The sequence below is a fragment of the Adelges cooleyi genome, unplaced genomic scaffold (genome assembly GCF_023614345.1).
Source record: "Adelges cooleyi isolate 19-005CV unplaced genomic scaffold, UGA_ACOO_1.1 ACOO_flye_CR_arks_rails_tigmint_CR_PRNA_41, whole genome shotgun sequence".
NCBI classification, from domain to species: domain Eukaryota; kingdom Metazoa; phylum Arthropoda; class Insecta; order Hemiptera; family Adelgidae; genus Adelges; species Adelges cooleyi.
Window position 1 is genome coordinate 3,224,455 of NW_026096090.1, and position 24,781 is coordinate 3,249,235.

The window sequence follows — 24,781 nt, forward strand, 5'->3', positions numbered from 1 at the left end:
TAGAAGACATATTATGATTATTGATTTCCATAAACAAGAGAAGACACTCATTTATAGTAGATTTAATGAAACCGTAGGACGTTAAATTTTACGGCGAAGAAGATGGACGAAAAACTATAAAACCACTTTTGAGTTTTGATTGTACAAAAAAAAAAAAAACAAAATCAAAGTGTGTGCCGCGTCTCGGCCGGTTCGATAGATGCGACGGGGGCAAAGTGAAAGAGTTATACTAGACGCCTGTTACCGTTACCCGGTCGACTGGAGAACGTGTCCGTGTGCACTGTGCTTCAGTAACTCGTCCGAAACCGTAGACGGTTAGACGTGCGTTCGGGTACTTGTTCTTGAAAGTAATAGATATAAATTTTGTTTTGTTTACAAACGTGTTTTGATTCGCCGGTAGAACGTTAAAAAAATTTAATTGTTTCGACTTTTCGGTAGTTTGCGGATAATACTAATATTGTACCTAAGCGGCCAAACACTTGTGCTTACCGATGGTCAAACGTTATCGGGCCGATACAGTCATGGCATTGTTCACGGCTGTTCTACAGTGAAGACTTACCGAAGAAGTAAGGAAATACTATACTATTTATTCACTTATAGACTTTAAAATATCCGCGCTGAGGTCGTCTGGTCAGTATGAAATATAATGGAGATGTCTATTTTCACGTCGGCATTTAAAACATACTTAACACAATAATATTTAACATGATACTGTGTATAAAAAAACTTAAATAATAATAACGGCGTACGACTTTAAAAAAAGTATCCATTAACTCGTCAGTGTTCGAGACGTTGTATTGACCTCTCCGGTCCGTTCATATGGTCACGAATAAAAACCATTAGGTAGTGAAGATATCATTTGTAGGAGTAAAATTTTATGACAGGTTTTTTTTTATCTTCTGACAATAATGCTTCTTCCTGTTCTAAACATTGCGGATACACGCTCCTCATCCTATTATGTATTATCCAACTAATTCGTGTGAATACGTTTTTTACTAAGAACAATAGAAATCTGATTTGAGCGGAAATTAAATCCTATAGTTTTATGTAGCTTCCTTTAATAAAACTACCTTATAGATTTGAGCTTTCTTTGACTATTTCCAGAGGGACATAGGGTGGTAAATTAAAACCCTTCCGAAATTAAAATTATTATTATTATTAATAGGATCCTTTTGTTGTACACTTGTCAGTGCAAAAATAGTTTGTCACTGTAGTGGTATTATGTCTCCCTTCTTCCTGAAGAATATTTATGGTTACGCTACAGTGCCACTATATTATGTATAAATTCCATTATACGTCAAAATATCAAACAATATTATAGGTGCCTGTCGTTTACTTTAACATAAATAAGTCTTAATTGTTTATTAAAATTCACATAACCATTTTATATATGACTATATAAATTAATGATAGACTATGAGTTATTATTGTTGGTTGAACTAACTGCTACAGGGGCGGGATTTATTTCCCCTGGTAGTACTAAGCGTATGTTAAGTGTAAACTACATAAGTGATCAATTTTTAAATTGCATTTTAAAATATTGATAAAAAGTAATAGGGTAGATTATTGTATAAGAAAATAAATAATAATTGACTTAATATATTATAATGGGTACGATTTTGGATACGTATGATTAACATACGTTAACGTACTTTACGTTTACGTACTTAACATTTCATAATTTAGTAATTGTTTTAAAAGAGTGTTAATTGATAATTATTTTGTAATCTTAGAAATTTATATGTATTACTAGTTACTTTTATTGTAAAAGTAAATGAACTAGGTATATATGTTTTTTTTTAATTTGAATGGTATTATAAAATAATAAATATTACAAGAATATGTTCGTAGCTCACATATAAGTATACATATTCTAGTTAGTTTAAGATAAATAAATATAAATCCACGATTTACTAACAATAATGAATTAGGTTTACAATATCTATCATAGACTGTAGACATTAAACGTTAACTAACCACATGCACTTATATTAACACAGTAAAGTGGTAAAGGGGGAGTAGAAAGTTTTTTTTTGTTTTGCACCTCAAATTATTAGGATTTACGGGTTTCTTCAATTAATAATATAGTATAATGCTATAGCTAATAAATGCAGGACTTTAAAAAAAGGTATGAACAAATATTCGTATGAATGTACCTAGTTGGTACATGATTTAGTTAATCATGCCGTACCTAGTTTTATTCTGCGTTCGCCGTGATAAGTTAAAAAGTTATCGTATTATTATTTCGAAACAATAAACATTGACCGTTTAAAATTAGTTTTGTGTGTAAAGTAAACGTTTTTGCTACCTTGATCAATACTTACAGCAACCTTACAAGTTGGGTCAATTGGAGAAACGTATTTCACGCACGCACTACAATAATAAATTATAAACCTCCGTACCTGTATATGTATCTTGCGCGCTAATTCTTGAATTTTTCCCTCTCCGAATGTTTATAATACTTATATAAATGCCGGTAAAACTCAACCCTAATCAGATTTCAGCGATTTCCCGATAGAAAGCGAGTAGGTAGGTACTTCTTACTAATATAGTTTTATTGAATTGGATAAATATGCTACAATCGATCATAAGCGTGAAATCGCAATGTAAATACAAATGGAAATCTAATATTGTATTATGTATACATACAAATCCGTTAATCTGAATGGCAATGGCCAATGGGCAACATAATTTAACGGATTAATAATTATCGCTCTACGGCGCGGCGTTTTGCTGTTTTTTACATGCAAATACATTTTCTCCTGGTACAATTCTAGGTCGAATGCAACTCTCCCTCGCCGTAGCTCTTCCACCTCGGGTTATACAGGTCTGTAAAGTGTTAACCTCGCCATCTGCACCACGTCTAACCTCGATTTTTCGCGCATTATTAATATTTCAATTGTGAAAAAAAGATACAGGACAAAAAAATGAAATCAACACCACATCATCATAAACATGTTAAACCGAGTTGTCACGGTTGTACATCAAGGAAAATGGATAAAGCGCATAATGGTCTTCATTTTTATATATTTTATTATTCAGTAGCACGTACAGCCTACAGATCATCATAATAATATTTTTATAGTTAGAAATAGGTAGCCCACACCGGATAAAGATCAGTGGCAGCGGCCGACCGGCATAGCCGTTTATTTTTTCGTTTTTTAATATTACCAATGTTAAAAGCCGAATATACGTACAATACATCACATTATTACCCTTTTGTTTTTACGTGTAACGATGCAACGACCGCGAAGGTCATGTTCGCGATACAATACTATATAGGTAGCCCACTAGACAGTAGTATATGTTATTATGTGTCAACTCGGTTTTCCTATTGTCTGATTTGTGTTTATACATTATATATATATCTACATACACATTCAAACATTAACGAAATACGTGAAATTGCAGAATTTATAACCGAAATGCATGTGATTGTGTACAATTATTTATTAGCTTGATAGAGGACAACTGTTAACCCGTGTTATAGTTGTGTCGCAATCCTATTCCGAGCTGGGCTGCGAATTGGTGGTTGGAGTACATGGTGTTTGTAAAGTATTTACCATAGGTATGCTATATCTATAAGGTGCAGAAATTGATACTAGAATACGATTTTGTATAAACTTTAATAATATAATAGCTCAAGTAACTTGAGCAACATTTTTAGGACGATTCGAGTGTGTTTCAGATGGTGCTGACAATATAAAATAAAGTTAATTATTATTGTTACTAAAACTATCATTAAAATATTACGCAATCAAGATTAATGTTTACTGTATCTATTTTATTTTATTTTATATCCGGTCCGAGTGATTTATAATTGTTTTTTTTTTTTAATCCTTTCGAAAATCTTTTTTTGCTGGACCTACTTATGTAACGTTTTACGAATTTATCTGATGAAGTAAACTGACGTTAATTGGTGGAAATAGCTTTCTGTGTTAACACCTTGACTTTCGAGCCTAATAGTTCCTATGACCTATAGTTCAACTACAAAAATCTTACTACTGTGTGTGACAAGTAAACTAACACTAAAATGTATTTATAGTACACGCGCTAAGAGATCGAGAATGGTTCATGTTTTTCTAACACTTAACTTACAGTCTTTCCAGCTTAATCAATAAAATGTTAGATATTTTTGGAGATAATAGCTTTGATCAGACCTTACACAATTAGTATTCGATCCATAAGTAACAATAATAAATGCATTTTAACAGATTGGCTCACCATGGTTCGTATAATATTAAAATTATAATAATTAACAATACAAACAACAAAAAAGTATTCGATTGCGAGTTCCTCGGTCATATCTTCTATAGAACATAATAGAATACCACACCTATAAGATTCACAATGACAAAGTTAGCAATAACGAGTTTTTAATAACATGATAATGATGATCAATTTTATTTTATTAACAAATTGTTTTCTTTGTTATAACTTATAGCTTACACTGTGATATACTTAGTCTTTATTAAAGTTATTAGTTGCCTAAATGAGTATTTATAGAAAATCTGAATTAATATTTTCAGTAATTACATACTTAAACCTCAACTCGAGTATCTTTTGTTCTCGTACGAAAAATGTGTTAAATAATGTAATTTAGAATAACATTTGTGCCACGTGTGTTATTAAAATTTTACAATATTTAAATTTAAATAAAATGTATTTTATCTTCTTACAACATCAGATATTGACTGTGACGTAAAATATCCCCCCAAAATCAGAAAACTTGCTCTACTGAAAACGTAGAAATTGGAAAAGGTTCGTTTCGCATTGAAGCCCTCAATTATTGTTCGTAATGTGTGTCTAGAAAAACCTATGTTTCACCACTGCCAATATTATCTAATGTATTACAAATTCGAAAATAATAATTATTTCTCTATAATAATATATAAATATAGTATTATTTATTTACATTTCTACACTATTATTATTCCTTTTTTGATCGTATATACATATGTAATGTAATATGCCAGTCATTAGTGCATTGACCATAGTATCTATATAGTATACACCTACTATATACTATTATGGTATTATATACCGTTCATTAAGAATAATATATATATATATATATATATTTAAGTTTGTTGATAATGATGATAATCATAACGGTGTGAAAATGAAAACCGTGTAGCTCGAAACAGTAACGGCTACACAGATCGTATTGTGAAGAGACCCAGATAACCTGGCCCGTAATTGGTCATTAGAGAGGCCGCGAGAAAGATCGTACCTCCAAAAATTGTAGAATAAAATATTCAAAAGAAAACGTTCTAAAACAACAGCGTCTATATACGACCGGTACGCGTTGATAAGCGTGCGACATTTCGGTGGCAGTCACTTTCTTTTCATTCAACTTGATTGAGGTTTTCGTTGGAATTTTGGTTGTGAATAAACGCCACATCTGCGAATTTAATTGATCATTTATAAATAAGTATATAGGTTAAATGCGATTAGAATCTATCAACTAGTCACTACGGTATCTACGCTTAATTAGACTGGAGAGGTGATCGGGGAAATGCTCTTTGTTAACAACCGAATACCGTCTATGCCAACGGACACACACATCTTACAGCCTCCAAAAGGAAACTACCTGAAAATGCAATTTTTAAAATGTCAAATACGCTCTTTGTTTGTATTTTTTGGCTCTCTTACTCTGGACGTTCCAGAGACAGTATAATATGGTGTATCTATCCGTCGGATGCCTGTATGATGCGATTCAATTTAATGATATTGTTCATTATTCGCCATTAGTTAGCATATTCTAAAAAGATATTATTTTTATTAACGCATTGATCAGTATAATATTGCATTTTCTAACGCACACTTTCGACGAAAATTTAAAATAATAAGTCGAAGAACGTATTATATTATATATAATACATATATATTAAGCATAATAGACATACATTTATGTATTGTTATCGAGCGAAACGAACTCCGGCTTCGAATAACTGTTTAATTATTTTGGAGTTTTTATTTCATAGTTTTGTATTTTCCAACGCTGGTAGCTAACCGAATTAAAGCAAAAATATAATGTTCATCTTGTCCTAGAGCTCGTTGATTACCTACTACTCCAAGGATTTACCTGTAAAATGAATAGGTAACCTTAATTGTACACTACATACGTATCGGACAATGAACAAAAAAAGAACTAGCTATTAAATTGTTCATGTACTACCTCAACAAACCAGCTTTCCGTTATCGTAAGATCTTACTTTCAAAATGGCAAACTGTGTGTATGAAAAAATAATTTGGTGTTTTTTTTTTTGTTTGGGAATAAATATTATAAAATTGACAACTTGCAGTATGCCTTGAACGCCGTTTAATAATTTAAACCTAATGATCTATTTACAATGTTTCCATCGTTAAATTGTACACCATCTGGGTCGCTGTGCACTCAAGATTTGTATACAGACGAATAATTAACGACAATGACAATATTATTACAGTAGCAGGTAATTAACATGTATTTTAAACGACGTGTACAGTGTATTTTAGTTTTTCGGATGTGGCCAACCTTATATTAATTTAGGATAATCATAATTGTATTTGTAATTATGTTCTTATGCAAATTGATACGCCAGTGCATTGTCCTGCCTTTCGTGGTCTGCCAAGAGGCCAATACGCCTCTGGATACGACGGGGTCCACGCCCGTTTATTATAACCAAAACCATACATTTCAGCAAACTCCTACGCCCGCTCCACCTCCTGCGCAGAACCGAACTTGACCTCCGATTAAGCACTTGTTAGTTGTTACCGCACGCATAATAATAACTGCCCAACCATTCATTGACCACGTTGTACAAAACCACACTAAACACTGCTGAGTGCTGATGCTAATGGAAATATGAACCCGAGACCTTGGACAAGAATTCATTAAAAACTTAATCTTTATACTTCGCTTATATCATATTATAATAATGACCTCTGTCATAGCCATAAGTTTTATATACTTTTATTTATTAAAGCAACTCACGTTCAAGACCCGCCGTATCGAAACCCCTAATCGGAGGTCAAAGAGAGAACCATAATTCGCATAATATGTGTTATTCCCACGCAAACAATAACCTTATTTTTAAAAAAAAAGTAATAATAAGAACTTTAATTGTATGTATATTTTTTATGAGTATATCCGTAATTACTAATTGGTCGGACCCGATGCAGAGTCTATCTTCGGCTCGGTTATGTGTTTCATCTAAGCTCTCTCGAACAAGGGTGATCCAATGAATTGCTGTCGGCTTTTTTCGATCAGTTGTCGTTTTAAGGAATAATAACAATCCATTAAATTAAGTAGAGTATAGACATTAAAACAAAAATAAGGTGGAACCCATCTATTGACGGTACGTTTTCGACCCATACACTCATGATATTCAAGTTGTATACACATACTAATATAAGGCCTACATGAACAAGTAGTATAGCGTAACCTAATGCACAATAATAGGTACCTTACATAATATGATATAATTTAAGTTACCGTTTTTTTTTTTTAACAGAGTGCAGATAAAATATACATTGTCATAATTACTCTTAACATTTAAACATTTAGATATTATACGTGAAACTTAGTTTGGCATTGAATATGAAATCGAATGCATTATTTTTTGAAGACTGGTACATCACTTTTCTACTAGAATTGAGTTTTACAATGTTTTGTTAAGATATTACGTTAGGAGTAGCATTCGCCTTTGTTGTGGGAACAAAACTGTTGTACTATGGGCGTATAGTAGTAAAAAGTATTATAATATAGTTAGCTATCTAATCTTGTCCGGTGTCCCACTATTTCGTACACGATTTGCCCTCAAACTGTCATAGCGATTGTTCAACGAGACCCGTAATATGCGGTTCCCTTAACTTTGGCTAATACTGAATACACGCTTGTATTGCACACAGTATATTGTACGTCTATCACATATTTTATTTTTTGTACAATACTAATTATGCCTGTACTTGCACGATGCCGTTCAGACGTTTTAATACTTCAATTATTATTATAAAACGCGCACCGCTTATGCACTGCATTCCGAAGAACGCGCTTAGAATAATAAAATAATATTTAATAATACTGAAAGTCAAATAAAATAGTTACGTAAAATAAATCAGAATTATGCATTTAAAACGAAAGTATGTGATTAAAAATAAAATCATTCCCGTGTGTTTTCTATTCGGAGAGTGTTGTAGCTGCAATTTCACTAAGTCCACCTCGAGCATAATAAATTATGCTTTGATATAAACATTCGTCTAAAAAAAAACCTTATTCAAAACTAACATAACACATTAGATAGAAACGAACATAGCCCGAGATAGAATTATAATAATTTAAAAAATTAAATATAGGAAAACTTTAACAACATTTGTGTGGTAAAGAATTAAAATAATGAAATATTTAAATAAACCTTCAATCACAAAAATAAATAATGTACAATACTTACATACTTTAGCTTCTATGCGATCGCTGAGAAGGTATAAATTCTACAATGCTGCGTTTTTTATTGTGTCTGAAAACACGATAACTTTTTTCCTGTGGGCCTATTTTTTATTCGCAGATTTAGGTACTTACTTTTATTTTCCATTTACCCTACTTGTCTTTTTTGGGTGAAAATCATACATCCGTATGAAAAAAAACTCCAGTTATTAATCGCGGTAAGATGGTAAGATAATTATTCTGATAACACGTGAAAACTAAAATTATTCACACATATCATAATATGATATATTTTATACGATGTGCATCGCGGATGGTAAATTGTCAATATAATACAATAATATTATTTTCTTTAAAACGAATTTTAACGACTGGAGAAAAAGGAACAAATTTTCCGGTGTTTTATGATAATTTATAATAAGTGCAGTGCTTCAAGGACGAATGTTTTCCGTCCACTGCACGAGACGAAAACGATTGTCGGTGCATTTTGGTGAGTTCTTCTTAGTGTCTTTTCACACCCACCGGTAGTCCTGGGGTATTTTATAATATAGGTAAAACAGCAATTTCGAAAATCAATCGCCAGCAAATCGCGTATCTGCGCGGCGGAGACCAAGTGCGTAACAAGTAACAACTGCTGTCGGATGTTCGCGTTTAACTCAAGACGACAATATTAAAAAATGTCTTATGTCTATTATTCAACTTCCCGCAGTGTCGTGTCTCAAACGAAGCTGCCGGACAATTGCCGAAAACTGCCGCATCGAATCGGTTTGCGGTAAAAATGCGCGTGTAGTCCATGTTAATAAAAAAAAAAAATGTTTAGAAAAATCTTAAAGGAGACGAGAAACGAAATATTATTTTGCGTTTCCGGGACATTAACCTGATGAATACGACTATCGCGGTTTTTCATTTTAATTAATATGATATTGTACCCGCAACCCGTAAAGTGCAGGATTTATTGTCGATCACGCGGTTTCAATACATTAAATAATAATATAATTTATATTATCAAACGCGAAACAAGCGGAACGCCGATATTACAACCGATCCGGGCTATAAATTATAAAAAAAAATCTAAACGTTTTTTGTACTGTCAAATTATGTTTTACAACTATATTAATTGCGTCTAATATTATTATTTTAACAACTTTATATTATGTATCTTATAAAGGTGTATTTGTAACTAATCGCCGACGATAATACGACAGCAGCTATTTTATATAAATTCAATTTAAATTTAAATTGTCTCTCCAAAATCTTTAATTCTTTAAAGTTTTCAGCGTGTTATCTATGCTGTCTTCTAAAATTTTCCCAGTAATAAAACGTTAATTAATTTTTTCTGTCAAACTGGATATGTTGTTTAATAGTACTTACTTATTATCACTTACTTATTTATGTAAACGTCGAGAGTCTCAATTTTGTAAAAGACACATATTTAAGTATTAAGTACTTAAGTATTTAAGTACTGGCTCACATTGAAATGAGCCGGTCAAATTGTATTCTGTACCTGAAACTTATGTCTGTGCACGCCTATGGTTGCGACTAATTGTAATTACAATGTTCTAATAAAAAACAATTAATTTTAAGTATCATTTAAATTTCCAAATAAGTGTACTTGTTTAATAAAAATATTTTTTTATTACACCAGATTATATAATAAAATAAGCATTTAGTAAATATCAACTTAAGAGTCTGACGTATTCAATTAAAACGTAGCATTTTCTTTTTGTCACCATAAATTTCCGAATATTTCCAAATTTATAAGTAACATTTATTTTAACAATATATGACAGCAAAGTCCTAATATTGATAGGTATTTGATTATTAGTAGAATTAAAACGAGTAAAACCAATGCTAAAAAACAAGAAAAAATAATTAGTTACACAAGTTATTAGGTATTCAAACTGTTATAAGTTTTGATAACAAAACAATATTTTTTTTTAGTCGATTAAGTTGAAATGTTGCAGCTATATCATTTTTTCATTTAATAATGCTAATTTTCTTAACTATTATGTCTATATAACAAGCCATTGACTATATTTACTAATAAAACTACACTAGTTAATCAAAATATATCCAGTCACTGCCACAGGCGCTCACCCTGACATCGTATACCGTGTATATTTTATTTCTAATCTCTACAAAATGAAGTAGCTTTGTTCTAGTTTCAAACTTTCTTAAAATGTATAGCTATTTGTTTGTTTGTCTTGCACAAACGAACAGCTCTAATTATTATCGGCGAGCCGCGAGAAGGGGGCAGTTTGTCATAATACTTCCCTCCCCCCCCCCAAAAAAAACGGATTTCAACTATAAAACAGCGAAAAAGTAAACGATAAATTCGTGTGCGATATGGAGATTAAACAAATATCACTATTTCAAATAAACATCAAAATAGGTCGTTGACTGGATAGTTACAAAAATAATGTAATTTTCAAACGTGTCTCTATGCTACAGTTTTACTGGCGAACCACGGTCTTGTATTTCCATTCATCGTCATAGCTTGTTACCTTCTATTATATTATTATTGTTGTTGTTGAAATTCATACAGATATAATATATATGTAGGTATGTATGTACAAGTATATTGGTATTTGCTATATATATATATATATATATATATATGTATATGATTTAATATTTATATTCGGTATACTATTTTTGAGAACGTGAGCACATGTTTTCGTGCTATATTTTTCCATTCCATGATCTCTGCAAGCTCTTTGGTGCCTATAGAAAAACCTATAGACGTATATTAAAACGTCTCTTTTTCTCGTAACTGTATCGCCGCTGCCGTGAACTCGTTAGTTGCAATATCTAGCCATTCAAGGTCTTTTTTTTACAGACAGCTATGAAATGAGAAATGAAACCTAAATACCCTGCTTCGACATTCGATCGTGGACTGTGGTCTCGAACCATGTTTTTACAAAAACTGTAGTCGGCGTTCAGCAAAATCATTTTTACATTCTTAGGTCAACTAAAACGGTGTATTGCACGCAATACGTTAGTTGGTCGTTATAACTAAGTAAAATAAAAACAATACGATTGGTTTGTATCGTGTATTTTTTATGATAAAATCTCATATGCTGAACCGATATAACCCATCGAGCAACAGACAATAGACGTGTATTTCATATTTTGTTCATTACTCGGATTGTACTCGTTTTACCTTTATAGCATAAATCATAATGTTAGTATTGTGCGTGTCTTGGATGATGGATCACGGATAGCTGCTATCGTTGTGCATTTGGTCACGGTCGATAATTCTAGTGACCGGATTAACACTTTGTAACTCTGTATATTTATATTTACTTAATAATAATTTATGAATTTAGTTAGCACAAAAATAACGGCTGTAGAAGTGGACCGGATAAATGTAATTATTGCGTAGGTGGGGAAGTCGTGTAGGACTTTCGACCGAAACCGTGGAAGTCGAAGAAACTGCATGCCGACTTGTGAGTAAAGTGGTCTGTTTGGAAAGTTTTTACACCGTAGGGAAAAACAATGATACATTTAAATTTACGCGTAATAATAAATATTAAAATATATGTACATAATATATTACATACATGTATGATTATATAGGTCAAGCGACGTTAGCTGAAACGGATTCACTTTCAATGTAAAACAAAATACTTGGATGGAAAAATATAATTTTGCTTAGAATCCAAAACATTAGTAGTTATAGCAATACTGCTAATTCCTTGTGTATTTCAATTACTACTGTATGTTGTATTAAGTTCAGTTGTATGCTACCTGCTCGTACGGGTAATTAAAAAAAAAAACACTGCCGTGGATCTATTGTTTGTATGGTAGACGGTTTTTTCTTATGTCGACTCGTTTAACCGTGTACTGTGTAGGTTAAGCCGACGACACGATAGCGGTCACCGCCCACTAACAAATCCGTTGGCGGAAGCCATTCTCTTGTGGACCGTTAAGTTAAAGCAATAAGAAGTATATGTTCTATGTATGCTTATATACAAAACAGCGAAACGCTAGCCATTATTGGTATTTTTTACGAACCTCAGACTTTTTTTTTCCAACTGATTTTGTAGGGCGATTGTACTGCAGTTGCTTTTCAACTGCGTAAAACAATGGTTTTTTGTATTTTTAAACGACTAACGGATGAATATATTTTATTGATTTGAAAAAAGACTTTCGCACGCAGTTTACTACTTTCCGCCGTGGCTCGCTCTATTACAATTGGTGTGTTTTAATTATGCACTTCTTTTCAACGGCTTTGGGCTCATTACCTTGGGAAAAACGTTTTGTTTCGTCATGATTATATCTTAAATGGTGTCTGAGAAAAACTCGTCTACGTTATCGCTGTATATGTTTAATTTTAATAAAAAAAATACTTTCAAAACAAAAACAAAAAAAGTATAATTATTGTTCGTAAAAGAAACAACCAATTTAAAACGTGCTTGACTGCTTGCAAACCATACCTTGAATAGTCATGGTTGACGCCAATGCAATACACTAATTAATTTTAAGCCAAGCTATAAACACGTTATAGTAACAAACAGCAAAATATCAAAACTTTTAAGCTCATTCGACATGTCGGTACATTAGTCCTTGCACTAACCCAAATCAGATCTGATTCTCCCGGTTATATCTTCAGGAATGAAAAAATCGTAACCGTAAGTAAGTCAACGGTAATGCTTTTATGAACGTAGCCACAATATTAGTTTAACATGAAATTATTATTATTTGTTATACAACTCGGGTAATACTTTTTTTTTTTTTTATTTATTACAAAAACAATCTATACAAATATGTATGTACAATAAGTTTTTTTTTTATCTAAACTATAACAGGGCATGTATATCTTGAAAAGGAAGCTACCCATTGGTAACACCTCTATAGTAAGTTGGGTTAGGTTATAAGTTGTTTATTTTATGTTAGTAAGTCTCTACTCCAGTTACGCTTTAGTCTGCGTGGAGGGTCGTCAGGGACATTGGCCGTGTGCATGCGTTTTATTAGGGGGTTTGAGTTTGAATTCGGGTAATACTTAAACGGGTAAATTGAAACAGACACGACATTAATGCAAGTACAACCAAAATACATATTATTATAATTTGATATTGGTGAAAAAGTGTCTCGTGCCAATTAAAATTATGCAATTTAAAAACAACTTTCTCATTTTAACGCATATTATTAATACGTAGATATTATAAACTTCGCCGACGTCAAAACCAGGTATCGTATGAACTTGTTTTCCGGAACTTACATTCCAAGCACCAGACATCGTGTATTATTATGTTCAGATCATCGACGCGCGTGTGTGTTCTAATTAGTTGCGTAATTCAAATTTCACTCTATGCACACACAATATTATAATAATGGCTTGTATCAATACAAATTGGTGCTGAGAGGCGATTTCTATACAGGCATTATACTAGGTAAACATTAACCTTATCTAATGCGCAAAGTGATTTTTTTTCTACAGAAAGAAAATCCATAACAAGCAACAGCGTTGCCGTTACTGTTAAAAATTTGTGTATCCAGCCGCTTTTCTTCGGATAACGTCACAACGATGTCGCAATTACTGAAAATCGTAAAATTGAAATTTATATTAATTTTATCAAGTAAAAAATGTAATGATTCGATAACTTTTTGTAAAAAAAAAAAAACACATTGCCGTAACATAGTAATGATATTATTGTGCAAGTACAAGAAATCACATCTAATCATTACTTATAATATAATATTATATTGTACCATCTTGTTGGATATGCGTGTACCCAGGTAAAAGAAACACAATAAATAATAATGTACTAAATATGGTTATTTAAAAATGTTAAAAATACATCTAGAAAACATTTTTTGTCGATTCAAGTAGAAATGACCTACAATTACTATTATGATACTTCACAGTTTCCGTACTCTATTTCGATTTAGAAAATATAACAATTGTAGATTTGGACAGAGCCGAGATGAGGTTTATTTCCGTCATTTTCATACGTTTCCCATTTTTGTTGCAATTATAATCAGACATAATAATGATGTTATTATATTATTACTATTAGGTCCATCAAATTAGTTGTCTATGTACCCCTACGTCACGCAATTTTATCTACCTACTTTCAAACGATATTGTTTCAGATAGTTCATCTATAGGATTCAACTATGCTGCAATATTTAACAATTTTTCTCAAAACTTAATCATATACCTTTTACTTTTCTTAGATAATATTTTGTTAAACTTTTTGTCAAATACTATAACAATTTTATAATAGCAATTCCAGAAAAACAAAACATACGAGTATTTGTCACTAGGTACAACAGTATATTTAATATGCACGTAATTCGATGATATGTTATATTGATCAATTTTCTTTTCTTGAAATTAGTAGGAAAACAGCTTCGCTATGATCGTCCTCGACTTCGGTCGGCAATAGTTTTTTCACTTTGACGATATGCTGAGAAGGTATTTTAATTTTACTTCAGTTGTCAACCTCTATTACTCCACATCCATCGGGAATCACTGAACTATTTCGCTGTAAAGATAAAAAGAATTCTTTGCAAAATACCTAATAAAAGATAGTACACGCAGCTACCGCGTGCGGCCGACGTCAAAGCGACGATTTTATTCTTTTAACGAAATTATACCTACCTATCGGGTTACTCTTAATGAACATCTACGTGAAGCCGTTGACCTGTTTTTTCCCTACATGCAACACCTAATGACCGCCGTTAATGTTTGTAGCCAATTTTTGATTTTCAATGAAATAAAAAAATCGTCACGTGCAATTAGATGCCAGATGTGTGCGTAGGTGAGTATATGAACACGTGCCTGTGTAATAATGTGCATAGTGATCGGGCCTGTGAAAGCGGCGTGTCTCGTACAACAGTGTCACGCGAATCCCAAATAATTGTTACTTACATATTATACTGATACACACTATTATGTCGTTACTGTGCGGCTTAGGCCTCAGAATAATCGATCGGGCGTTACGAATGTGTCTGATCGGTAATCATATTTTACACAGGCAACGGCATAAAGAACTGAGTAAAACTGTAAAAAAAAAAAAAAACCTAACGGGGTTGCCCAATTTAACCTTGTACTACATTGATCAGTTATTTTTTTACCAACGCATCGCAGAGCGACACGTACGTTGTACATATTGAAATACTATGCTTTTGGACAGCTTGTATAAGAGAAAAATTAAAGCGTATGTAGCTGATCGGTTTCGTGAAAAATAGAGATATTCCGAAGAGCAAAATACCAATGGTGGTCGCTAATAAGTTTTAGCGTATAACTTGCCCGTAAAGGTTCCGTAGGTGATATTTTTGCAAAGACAACCGGAACTTTGAGAATCCGGCTTGAACGACATTCGACCATAATATAATGAGAACGCGCTCGTTTATGTACAGACAATACGATTACTATTTGAATAGAGCACGCGCCCGTTACGCACGAGTGTTGCTATAGCTGTCGGTGGTAAGATAGAGGTGACCCCACACTAGAGTCCTTTCTTCGAGGAAACATAATATTATACCTGGGAAACCGCAATCCCGGTGAAAGCGCACCTCCGAGTCGTCGATCTGGCCGATCATGACTGGTAAATTAATACAGAAGTAAGTAGCAATGGTAAGTAGACCCTAATGCGGTGTGCGGAAAAAAATCAAGCTCACACGGTCGGGACGACACCGACAGACAGGACATAACAATATAACTATACAATCCTAGTTCCTACCTACCGAACGTCGGCGAGGACTACAGTAAAGAAAGTGTACCGCGGTTAAGTACTTAAATTTGTGATTTCGTCGTTTGTTTAGTGTAATACTAGTATAATTATTGTTGTCGAATATAACGACGTGTGAACACAACACAACATAATTATACATAATAGTATCATTGTTTATACGTGCCGGGTGTATGTATTACAGACACCCCGAATTATCGCAATAGCCATTATCATTATTCATTATCTAAATTAGATGGTATAGTCCGATCCGTGCGTGACCGCCAAGAAACAAAGCGTGAGACGGATAGGTAAAAAAAAATTAAACAAACCCTCGGTATAATTCGATTAGCGCGATAAATTATCGCCGATAATGATATTATTATAACACAGTGTCGGTGTATAGTAATAATATTTGAAGTAATTTTTATAAAGGAGCTACAAGAAAGTATAGCTGTTATTGAATGTACCGTGTACGTACACTTGCTTATGCGCACAAGACGATTGCAAAACGACGGCTGTGTTAATGGCAGCACCCCGCAAAAAAAATCCTGCCAGACAATAATTGTATTATGATCATAATATTGTTATTATATTTGTGTAATGTGTACATAACGTAAATTATCCAATCGCATTATCGACATTCGACCGAGTAATAATTGTATTATATATTATTATTATTATTATTTATTACACTGCAGTTCGTGAGTTAACATTCAACAGCGTCGCCGTCGTCGGATGTGTGCAAATCCACATGGCGTAACTCTTATTAATTATATTATCATTGTATACTTATAATAATACATTCTGTATGCCCCGGATAACTGTCAATTAATCATAATTGTAGGTACTTAAATTTAATAAGTATCCAGTGAAGCTTGCTCCGCGTCACTCGCGCTGCGTGTGGAAATGGCACCAATAGCATTGGAACGGACAATAGATATTACCCAGTACATTGATGCATTGCCTCCCTTAAAAGTCAATTATAATATATATATTATAAATACCGCATAGGATACATGTATGTTATAATTATACGTTACGTCCTATTCGCATTAATAAGAGAGTGTACCATTTTTTTCCAAGTGGTAACCCGAGCTTAAAATAATTACTGCTTAAAAAAAATTATAATAGAATCGATGACCGTAAACTCTGCTTGGTGTCCTTGTCGGATTGAAACCGGATAATGACGTGACATCTTGTTTATTCATCCGTATTGGTAAATTATACATTTTTACCTTTCCCGATATAATATAAAATTACTATTCTATATCCAGGAAGCTACAATGCTTCAGTGCGGACATTTCATAGACCAGTAGCCAGAAAAAGAATACAAAAAAATATATATATATTGCACTTTTTTACATGTTTTTTGTAGTCTACCCAGCCTAGCCAGGTTTAGACTGTTTGCAAGCTTAGTGCGCTTTTTACTGACTACTATTATCAATATTAATTATCGTACAGTGTTTATTTAAAAAATAAAACCTATATATACTTTATTCAAATTGACAATTATTGAAGTTAAACTACATAATTATGTCTACATTTCATATTACCTAAAAACACAACCAAAAATCGCATTACCATAATTAAAAGTGCTAAATGCTGTAAGCTCAACAACGACAAAAACTATATGTATCATCAGTGGTATATCAGAGAATCTATAATAAGTCAATAGACCCAAAACTCAACAATACGGCGCGTTCAATAGACAACCATGCTAACCGCTACGGTCTGAAGACGCGTATATATAGTGTATACGATAGAAGTATTGTTATTATTTTATTTCGGACGTTGTCCCATCAATGTAATTTCATTTATATTATGGACAGTAACTGTACCGCAGAGTTATGCAAGTATTGTTCATGTTAGCGTGCCATATCGTAAAATTGCACTTACAATAACATACTTTGGGTTTAGATATTCGTGGACCGTTAGAACGTGTATAGATAACAAGTCGACATCGACATTTGCCCATATATACTGGCATTGTATTCGAATTAAAACTTCAATACGTGGTTGAAACGATAAAAAAATGTAAACTTTATTTTATATTTGAATACATAACAATAAAAGAATACGATGTTAGATAGTTGCCGTCTGCCGATTGTAATAATACAAAAAAAAAACACTCTATAGATATAACAAAAAGTTAACCTCTTTTTTTTAAACCTAACCAATACATTATATACTGCGATGCAATAGGTGTACATTTGAGTCTTGAACTCGGTCTCGGCTAGAATAGAGCACATGAGTCTGTTAAAATTTAACGTATGACTAGGTACTCGGTAAAAAACAAAAATGGAAACAAGTACCCATAAGTACTCAATAATCATGATGACCGTGCGAAATCTATACCACCGACGGAGTTAGAAGTACTTGTATAGTTTTTTTTTAATGTCTGACTGGATGTAGAGCGAAGACGTTTATTACTTTTAAAAGTCTGAAGTCACTGTATTATGTACTATTGCACGAAGGACATCGCTTTTGAACAGTAGTTATGGAAAATGTAACTAACTCTTTTAATATGTACTAATACCTACATTTTCTGGAAATAAATCAATGATGATTTACAACGTCCAACAATACAGTAATTAGGGTGGACCTAATAATTGTTTCGAGGGGTTACTCTGGTTTAGGGAAACTACTAATTAGTACCTACCTATATGGAATAGCTATAAAAAACTGCGAATGTGACTTGCGAATGTTTCATTAAAATGTGCACTACAATTAGAGTATTGTAAATTTAGTTCAACATCCACTATCACTAATGACTAATGAGTAACGAGAAGCGTCAAATAAAAAAATGTGACTCAAAATGTTATTTATTTTTGTAAGTTTTTTTTTTTGACAGAGAGTACCTAGGCTTAATGGTCCAATTGGTCGCCTTGGGACTTGAAGGAGAATGGTAAATCAAAATATACATTTACATTGGTTCTTAATTTATATTATAAACATTATAAAAACCACGTTCATATTGTGGTATTGTTTAATCCTTTAATTAGAATTGAATTTTAAACATTTTATAAAAAAAAAAAAAAATGACAAACAATTTATTTGACTACTGTAATAGTTAACTACTGATTTTAATTCTTTGTATTTATACATTTTCAATAAATTAAAAATTATATTACCAAAAAATGAATTATCTGATTTAATTTGGAAAAAATATCAAAAATATTGTTTAAATGTTCCAACGGGCACAATTGAGTTATTATTAAGGCGTAGACATGTCTTCTACGGTGATAAAATGATATCCGATGGAACACGCGGTGTATAAGAGATTACGCGGGTACCTTTATGGATTTTTTTACTGCGTTTAAATAATACATTTTTGTAATCACAAATGACTTTTAGGTGCTTATATTTAATATTACATCAAAACACTGAAATACACGCAACAGAACGATGTAATTTTTTACATTTTTTAATAGATATTATAATGTATTATAGATGCTTTTTTTAGGCCTACACAGATCCATCTAAGGCTGTCATTGGTCGTTACACAATAAAAACATGTTTTTATTATTGTACAAGAATAATATGTCCTACTAAAAAGAAAAAATAGTGCACACGTTATGTATATATACATGTGTGGGTATCACATTCACAATCATATGGTTAGTACGGTTGACAGATGTTAAGTGTCATCGGCACTGTGAACAAAACTAAATAGGCACACATAGGTACATCACGACAACGAACGTTCAGCCCATACAGTTAACAGAAAGCATCCAAAAGCAAAATTCAAACATACTTGTGATGTACAACATTCGTTTCGACATAATATACATAATAAACGGACATCATAAATAACGTTAATTAATTGTATGTATGTTAAGTTCGGGTTTTTTACGTGGGAGCTTTAAGAGAGAGCTAATAAAAAACTTACCATGACCAAATAAAAAATCGCAAAATTCTTCTAGATTAACGATTGTTGAGAAGGGCGAAGCTTTAACTTAGAAGTTAAAAAAATTGTATTTTTTAAACTACAGTTATTCCTATATAAAACATAAAAATATGAGAAAAAGGCACAACAGATCATGTCACGATAGGAAAGGTTTGGTGACATAGCTGTAACGGGCGTCAAAGTACGAATTAAATCTAAAATATATTAAAAATAATATTTTACGTTCAGTCAATGTAAGTAATTAATATTATTGATTTAACAGAAGACATACGAGTTAAGGAATACCTATTGAAATTCAAACGATTTCTTTTTACATAAACATAAAACACCAAAAAGCCTTAAATGTAAAACATTTCATTTTGTAGCGTTAATTTCTCTATAGCCTAAAACCATAACTATTTTCATATGTATCTATTTTCTTAATAAATGGTTAATATTTGTATAACAAAATTTTAAAAAACTATTACACTTAAACGCGATAAAACAATTTTAATAGAGCAGATTTTGAATTTAAACGTTTGTTAAATTAATAATTAGTAAATTAGTTAGCTGTTTTAGTTCGTAGACTGTAGCAGTTGTCTATTTTGTCTTCTCGTATATTTGCTTGCATGGAATATTTTATACAAATTAAATGTCTACGGTTGTACTGAAAAATCTATTCCGAGTAAACGTATCAACCGATTTTTTTTTTGAAACGGAACGGAAACCGACAAAATACGCTCGATTGTTATGTAATGTTATGTAAAGGAACTAAACGGTGTATAATATAATAGTTCAATAATTATTATGATCGATATGAAAAGTTATCAAAATATATATTCTTGGCGTTTTATGACGGAACACGACTGTAATTGCACGGAATTCATTTTTGCATGTACCTTGATTTTTTTACCTGCCAAAAGATATCCGATTATTGTTCGATTAAACCCAACGTCTTAACAGACTTTACACAACGGTATTGTACTCCCGGCGATTAAAACGAAATTTCACATAGGATGAACATTATTGTACGCCTTTAAAAGATATACGAATTACATAGGTAGGCTTCAACTACAGTCATCGGCTAGGTGTATACAATACCGTTTTTTATGCTCAGTCATTTACATTTTATATATTTTGTATCTACATCCTTTTGTACTGAGTGGATCTGTATGAGTTACGGTATGCATAACAAGTTATACGTCGTCGTTTAATAAGAGGATAAAAAGAATCCGGACGATTTGAACGGTTACTTTGATGCTGATTGGTTTTCAAGACGTTTTATAGAAAAACCGTCACATGGATGAGAAAGTGTCGCCGGCCAAGATCATAATATTACTATATATTTACCTACACAAAACACATCATATTTCATAACGCCCAGTAGACACTAGTCCTCTGTCCTGCGAGCAAAGAATATAATATTATGTACAATGTATCTACTTACAATAAGCCAAAGCTATAAGCGACTGCAACGTAAGTGTATGGATACAATGGACAGTTAACAGTTAAATAATAAATACATTTTTTTTAAAACTAAGAGAAATTGCCCGAAAGTAATAATTATGCGTGTAAAAAATACTGGAAACGCACAGGCTAACTTTAGTAAAAGAAAAAAAAACTATTCTCATTATAATAAGATATGTGAACTTGGTCCCGCGTTTCGGGCGCATCATTAATTTGTTGCTCTTTTTTTTTCATGCTTGGCTCGTTGGTTTGAATTTAAACAAAGTGTTATTCAATTATAACGGTTAACATTACATAACTACGTTAGGAGTTGACGCGAAAATTCATATAAATTTAACCAATTTGATTCTTATATTATTATCATCATACACAAAAAATAATTGTATTGTTAATTATAGTAACCTCGCCACAGCAATCGTTGGTAACGCGGCAAAATCTAGATCAAAACTGTTCTTTACAATAATCGCGGAGTCGTTATTCAGTGTAAAAAGAATCGGTGTCATGATGACGCTTTGTCCGTGTAAGCCAGTAAAGTTTTAAAAATTGCACAAAAAATATAATGATAAATTTGCAAATTTCTATACTCAGACGACCCGCAGACAGTCGACATGCCGCCGCGTGATGTCGCACGCAACACGAGATCCAATAATGTTAATTGAGACGTTACAAAATATTAATAATAGTAAAAATTATAAAAAAAAAACAAAATTATCAATCGATTCTTGAATCTAATTATTATACACCGTAATCTGAAAGTTTCCTTTGTAAACAAAAAAAAAAAAACTCAACAGTCGAGTGCTTAATACAAAGGTATACCTATAACCTATTATTTGTTTTTACAGCTGCTGTTTTGATTTGTCATACAACACAGGCACTATATAGTATATTGTGTTGGATATTTATATTGTTTGAGTATATTCTCGTTTTAACGGGATGTCCTTTAATCTGTTTAATCCGGTCGGATCCCCGCGTGGTGTCGTTTTGATTTTATTATTATGTCAATAAAAACTTCTCGGGAGAATATTTTTCTCTCGTCTTCAAATAATAATGATAAAACAAAAACTCCCGTCGTTTGACCGCAATTTCTAAACGTTACTACTACTGTTATTTCACAGATCACCATGCTTCTCGGACCAAAACTGATTGTCGGCTTGATCCTATGGGCGTCCGAGTACAGAGAAACCGACGGTCACGGCCGACTCATCGAACCGCCTTCCAGGTCGTCCATGTGGAGGTAAAGAAAAATAAAATAACATTTAAGTCATTTGTTTCTAATGTTGCTTCATTACTAAAAAAAAAAAAAACTAGGTATGGCTTCAGCACGCCACCGAATTACAATGATCACGAACTGTATTGCGGAGGCTTCACTAAACAGTACCAAGTGAATGGCGGCAAGTGCGGTATATGCGGCGACCCGTGGGACGCCCCTCAAGTAAGACTAAATTCCTAACCTGTACAGGAAAAGATGGGGGATCCTGAGTAGACAACCCGGGTAGAAATTGGCATCGAATTAATTTTTCATTAAAATGCAAAACTATCCCGTGGTTCTCAAAATATATCTGGTAGTAATATAACTGGTACCTGACAAACCTGGTAGTGTGGGCGCCTGGGCGGGCTTCACATTAAAAATTAGTTGTTATTTGTTTTTACAATAACGGAGCAATGGTTTTATACATATTTTAAAGTTATCAGACCCGTTTTTCTCTTATTCTTTATTGTACCGATCTGTTTTCAAAGATTATTCTGATGTTATTTGCAGCCGAGACCGCACGAAGCTGGTGGCAAATACGGCCAAGGAGTTATCGTGCGACGTTACAAAATCGGCCAGCCGTTCATTGTGCGCGTCGAGCTGACCGCCAACCACCGCGGTTACTTCGAGTTCAGATTGTGCCCGAACAACGCGCCCAAACAGGTGGCCAGCCAGGCGTGCCTGGACAAGTACGTGCTACGGCGGGTGAAGACCAAGGATGCGGACGACACGTTCCACGAGACCCGGTTTTATCCGGGCACCGAGAACAAGGTTTACGAAATGCGGTACTCGCTGCCGGAGGGTCTGACGTGCAGCCAATGCGTGTTGCAGTGGAAGTACGTGGCCGGCAACAACTGGGGAGTGTGCGCTAACGGTACCGGGTCCGTAGGGTGTGGGCCACAAGAAGAGTTTAGGGCGTGCGCCGACGTGTCAGTTTCCGACAGGGACGGCACTGTGGACACTTCGCCGTACCCGACGCCGGAGATCGTCACCGTGAAGTCCACCACGACGTCGATGACCACCAGCACGGAAGAGGAATCTGTGGACACCAACGAAATACCAGACGGACCGGAAAAATACAAACCGCAAGCTTCTGGGTTCAACGTGGTCGTATTCGTCATATCCATTATATTGTTATCGTTGGGCTTCATCATGGTGGTGTTCGTATTCGTGTACTGGTACTTCTACCATGCCGGCGATACCATCAAATCGTGGTGGAGGAGAATAGCCGAAACCTCGTCGACATGTTTGCGAACCGGTAAAGACGAAAAGAACGACGAACAGCCTGTGCCTCCGCCAAGGCTCAAAAAAACTACTATCGGTTTCAAAGGTGTGCCGGACAATTTAGTCTAATTATATCTAAATGAAAGGTCATCCATCCTCTACTAGTGTCTAGACATTTCTGTCTGTTTCACATGTTATTATTGTGATTATACACTTAGGACTAAGAGTTAGTTTTGTTCTTACTACAGTGTTAAATTATAAAATTGTAAATATTTAATTATTAAGACAACTTATTGTGTACAATATTATTAGGTATATATTTATATTTTATAATTATTATTTTTATTAAATTAATTACTACAAACCTATTAATTACAAGGTGTTTAGAATTAAATTGTGCTATAAGGGCAACTGATTGAAAATTATATTTAAGTTATTTATCGAAATAGAATAAATAAATTGAAATTTATTATAGCCAAATGAAATTTTATGTCTTACTCTTTTAGTAGAATCATTTTAAGTAATAATTTAATGTAGGGGTTTATTTAAAAGCAAGAATTTTGAAACCTGGGAAAAATTATTTTTATTAATTCATGAGTAAAATGTAAATTTTGGACTCAACGATTTTTTTGGACTCGACCATTTTTAAGTGCAGTTGGACATTTCATGTGTATGTGGAATTCCAATAAATATAATTGTTTATTCATTTTTAATATTTAACATTTTATCATTTTTTTTTTAAGTAAAAAAGTTTATCTTTAAAATTATACAGAATTCATAAGAATTGTCCGACACACGGAGTCGACTGCTGCTCAACAGTACATTTTTGTAATAACCAATAA

General features: G+C 33.0%; 1 protein-coding gene across 2 annotated transcripts; it reads left to right on the plus strand.

The window, feature by feature from the left end:
• Positions 1 to 256: 256 nt before the first annotated feature.
• Positions 257 to 24,348, plus strand: LOC126841953 (uncharacterized). 2 transcript variants are annotated; one of them, XM_050578776.1, is made up of 4 exons: positions 257 to 566; positions 22,582 to 22,700; positions 22,775 to 22,898; positions 23,226 to 24,346. In XM_050578776.1, exons 2-4 carry the CDS (start codon positions 22,588 to 22,590, stop codon positions 24,066 to 24,068), a joined length of 1,080 nt encoding a protein of 359 aa, XP_050434733.1. In that variant the 5' UTR covers positions 257 to 566; positions 22,582 to 22,587; the 3' UTR covers positions 24,069 to 24,346. The 2 variants fall into 2 exon arrangements, with proteins under 2 accessions (XP_050434733.1, XP_050434732.1); XM_050578775.1 differs by lacking the exon at positions 257 to 566 and adding an exon at positions 19,000 to 19,018 and having other exon boundaries at positions 23,226 to 24,348.
• Positions 24,349 to 24,781: the final 433 nt, after the last annotated feature.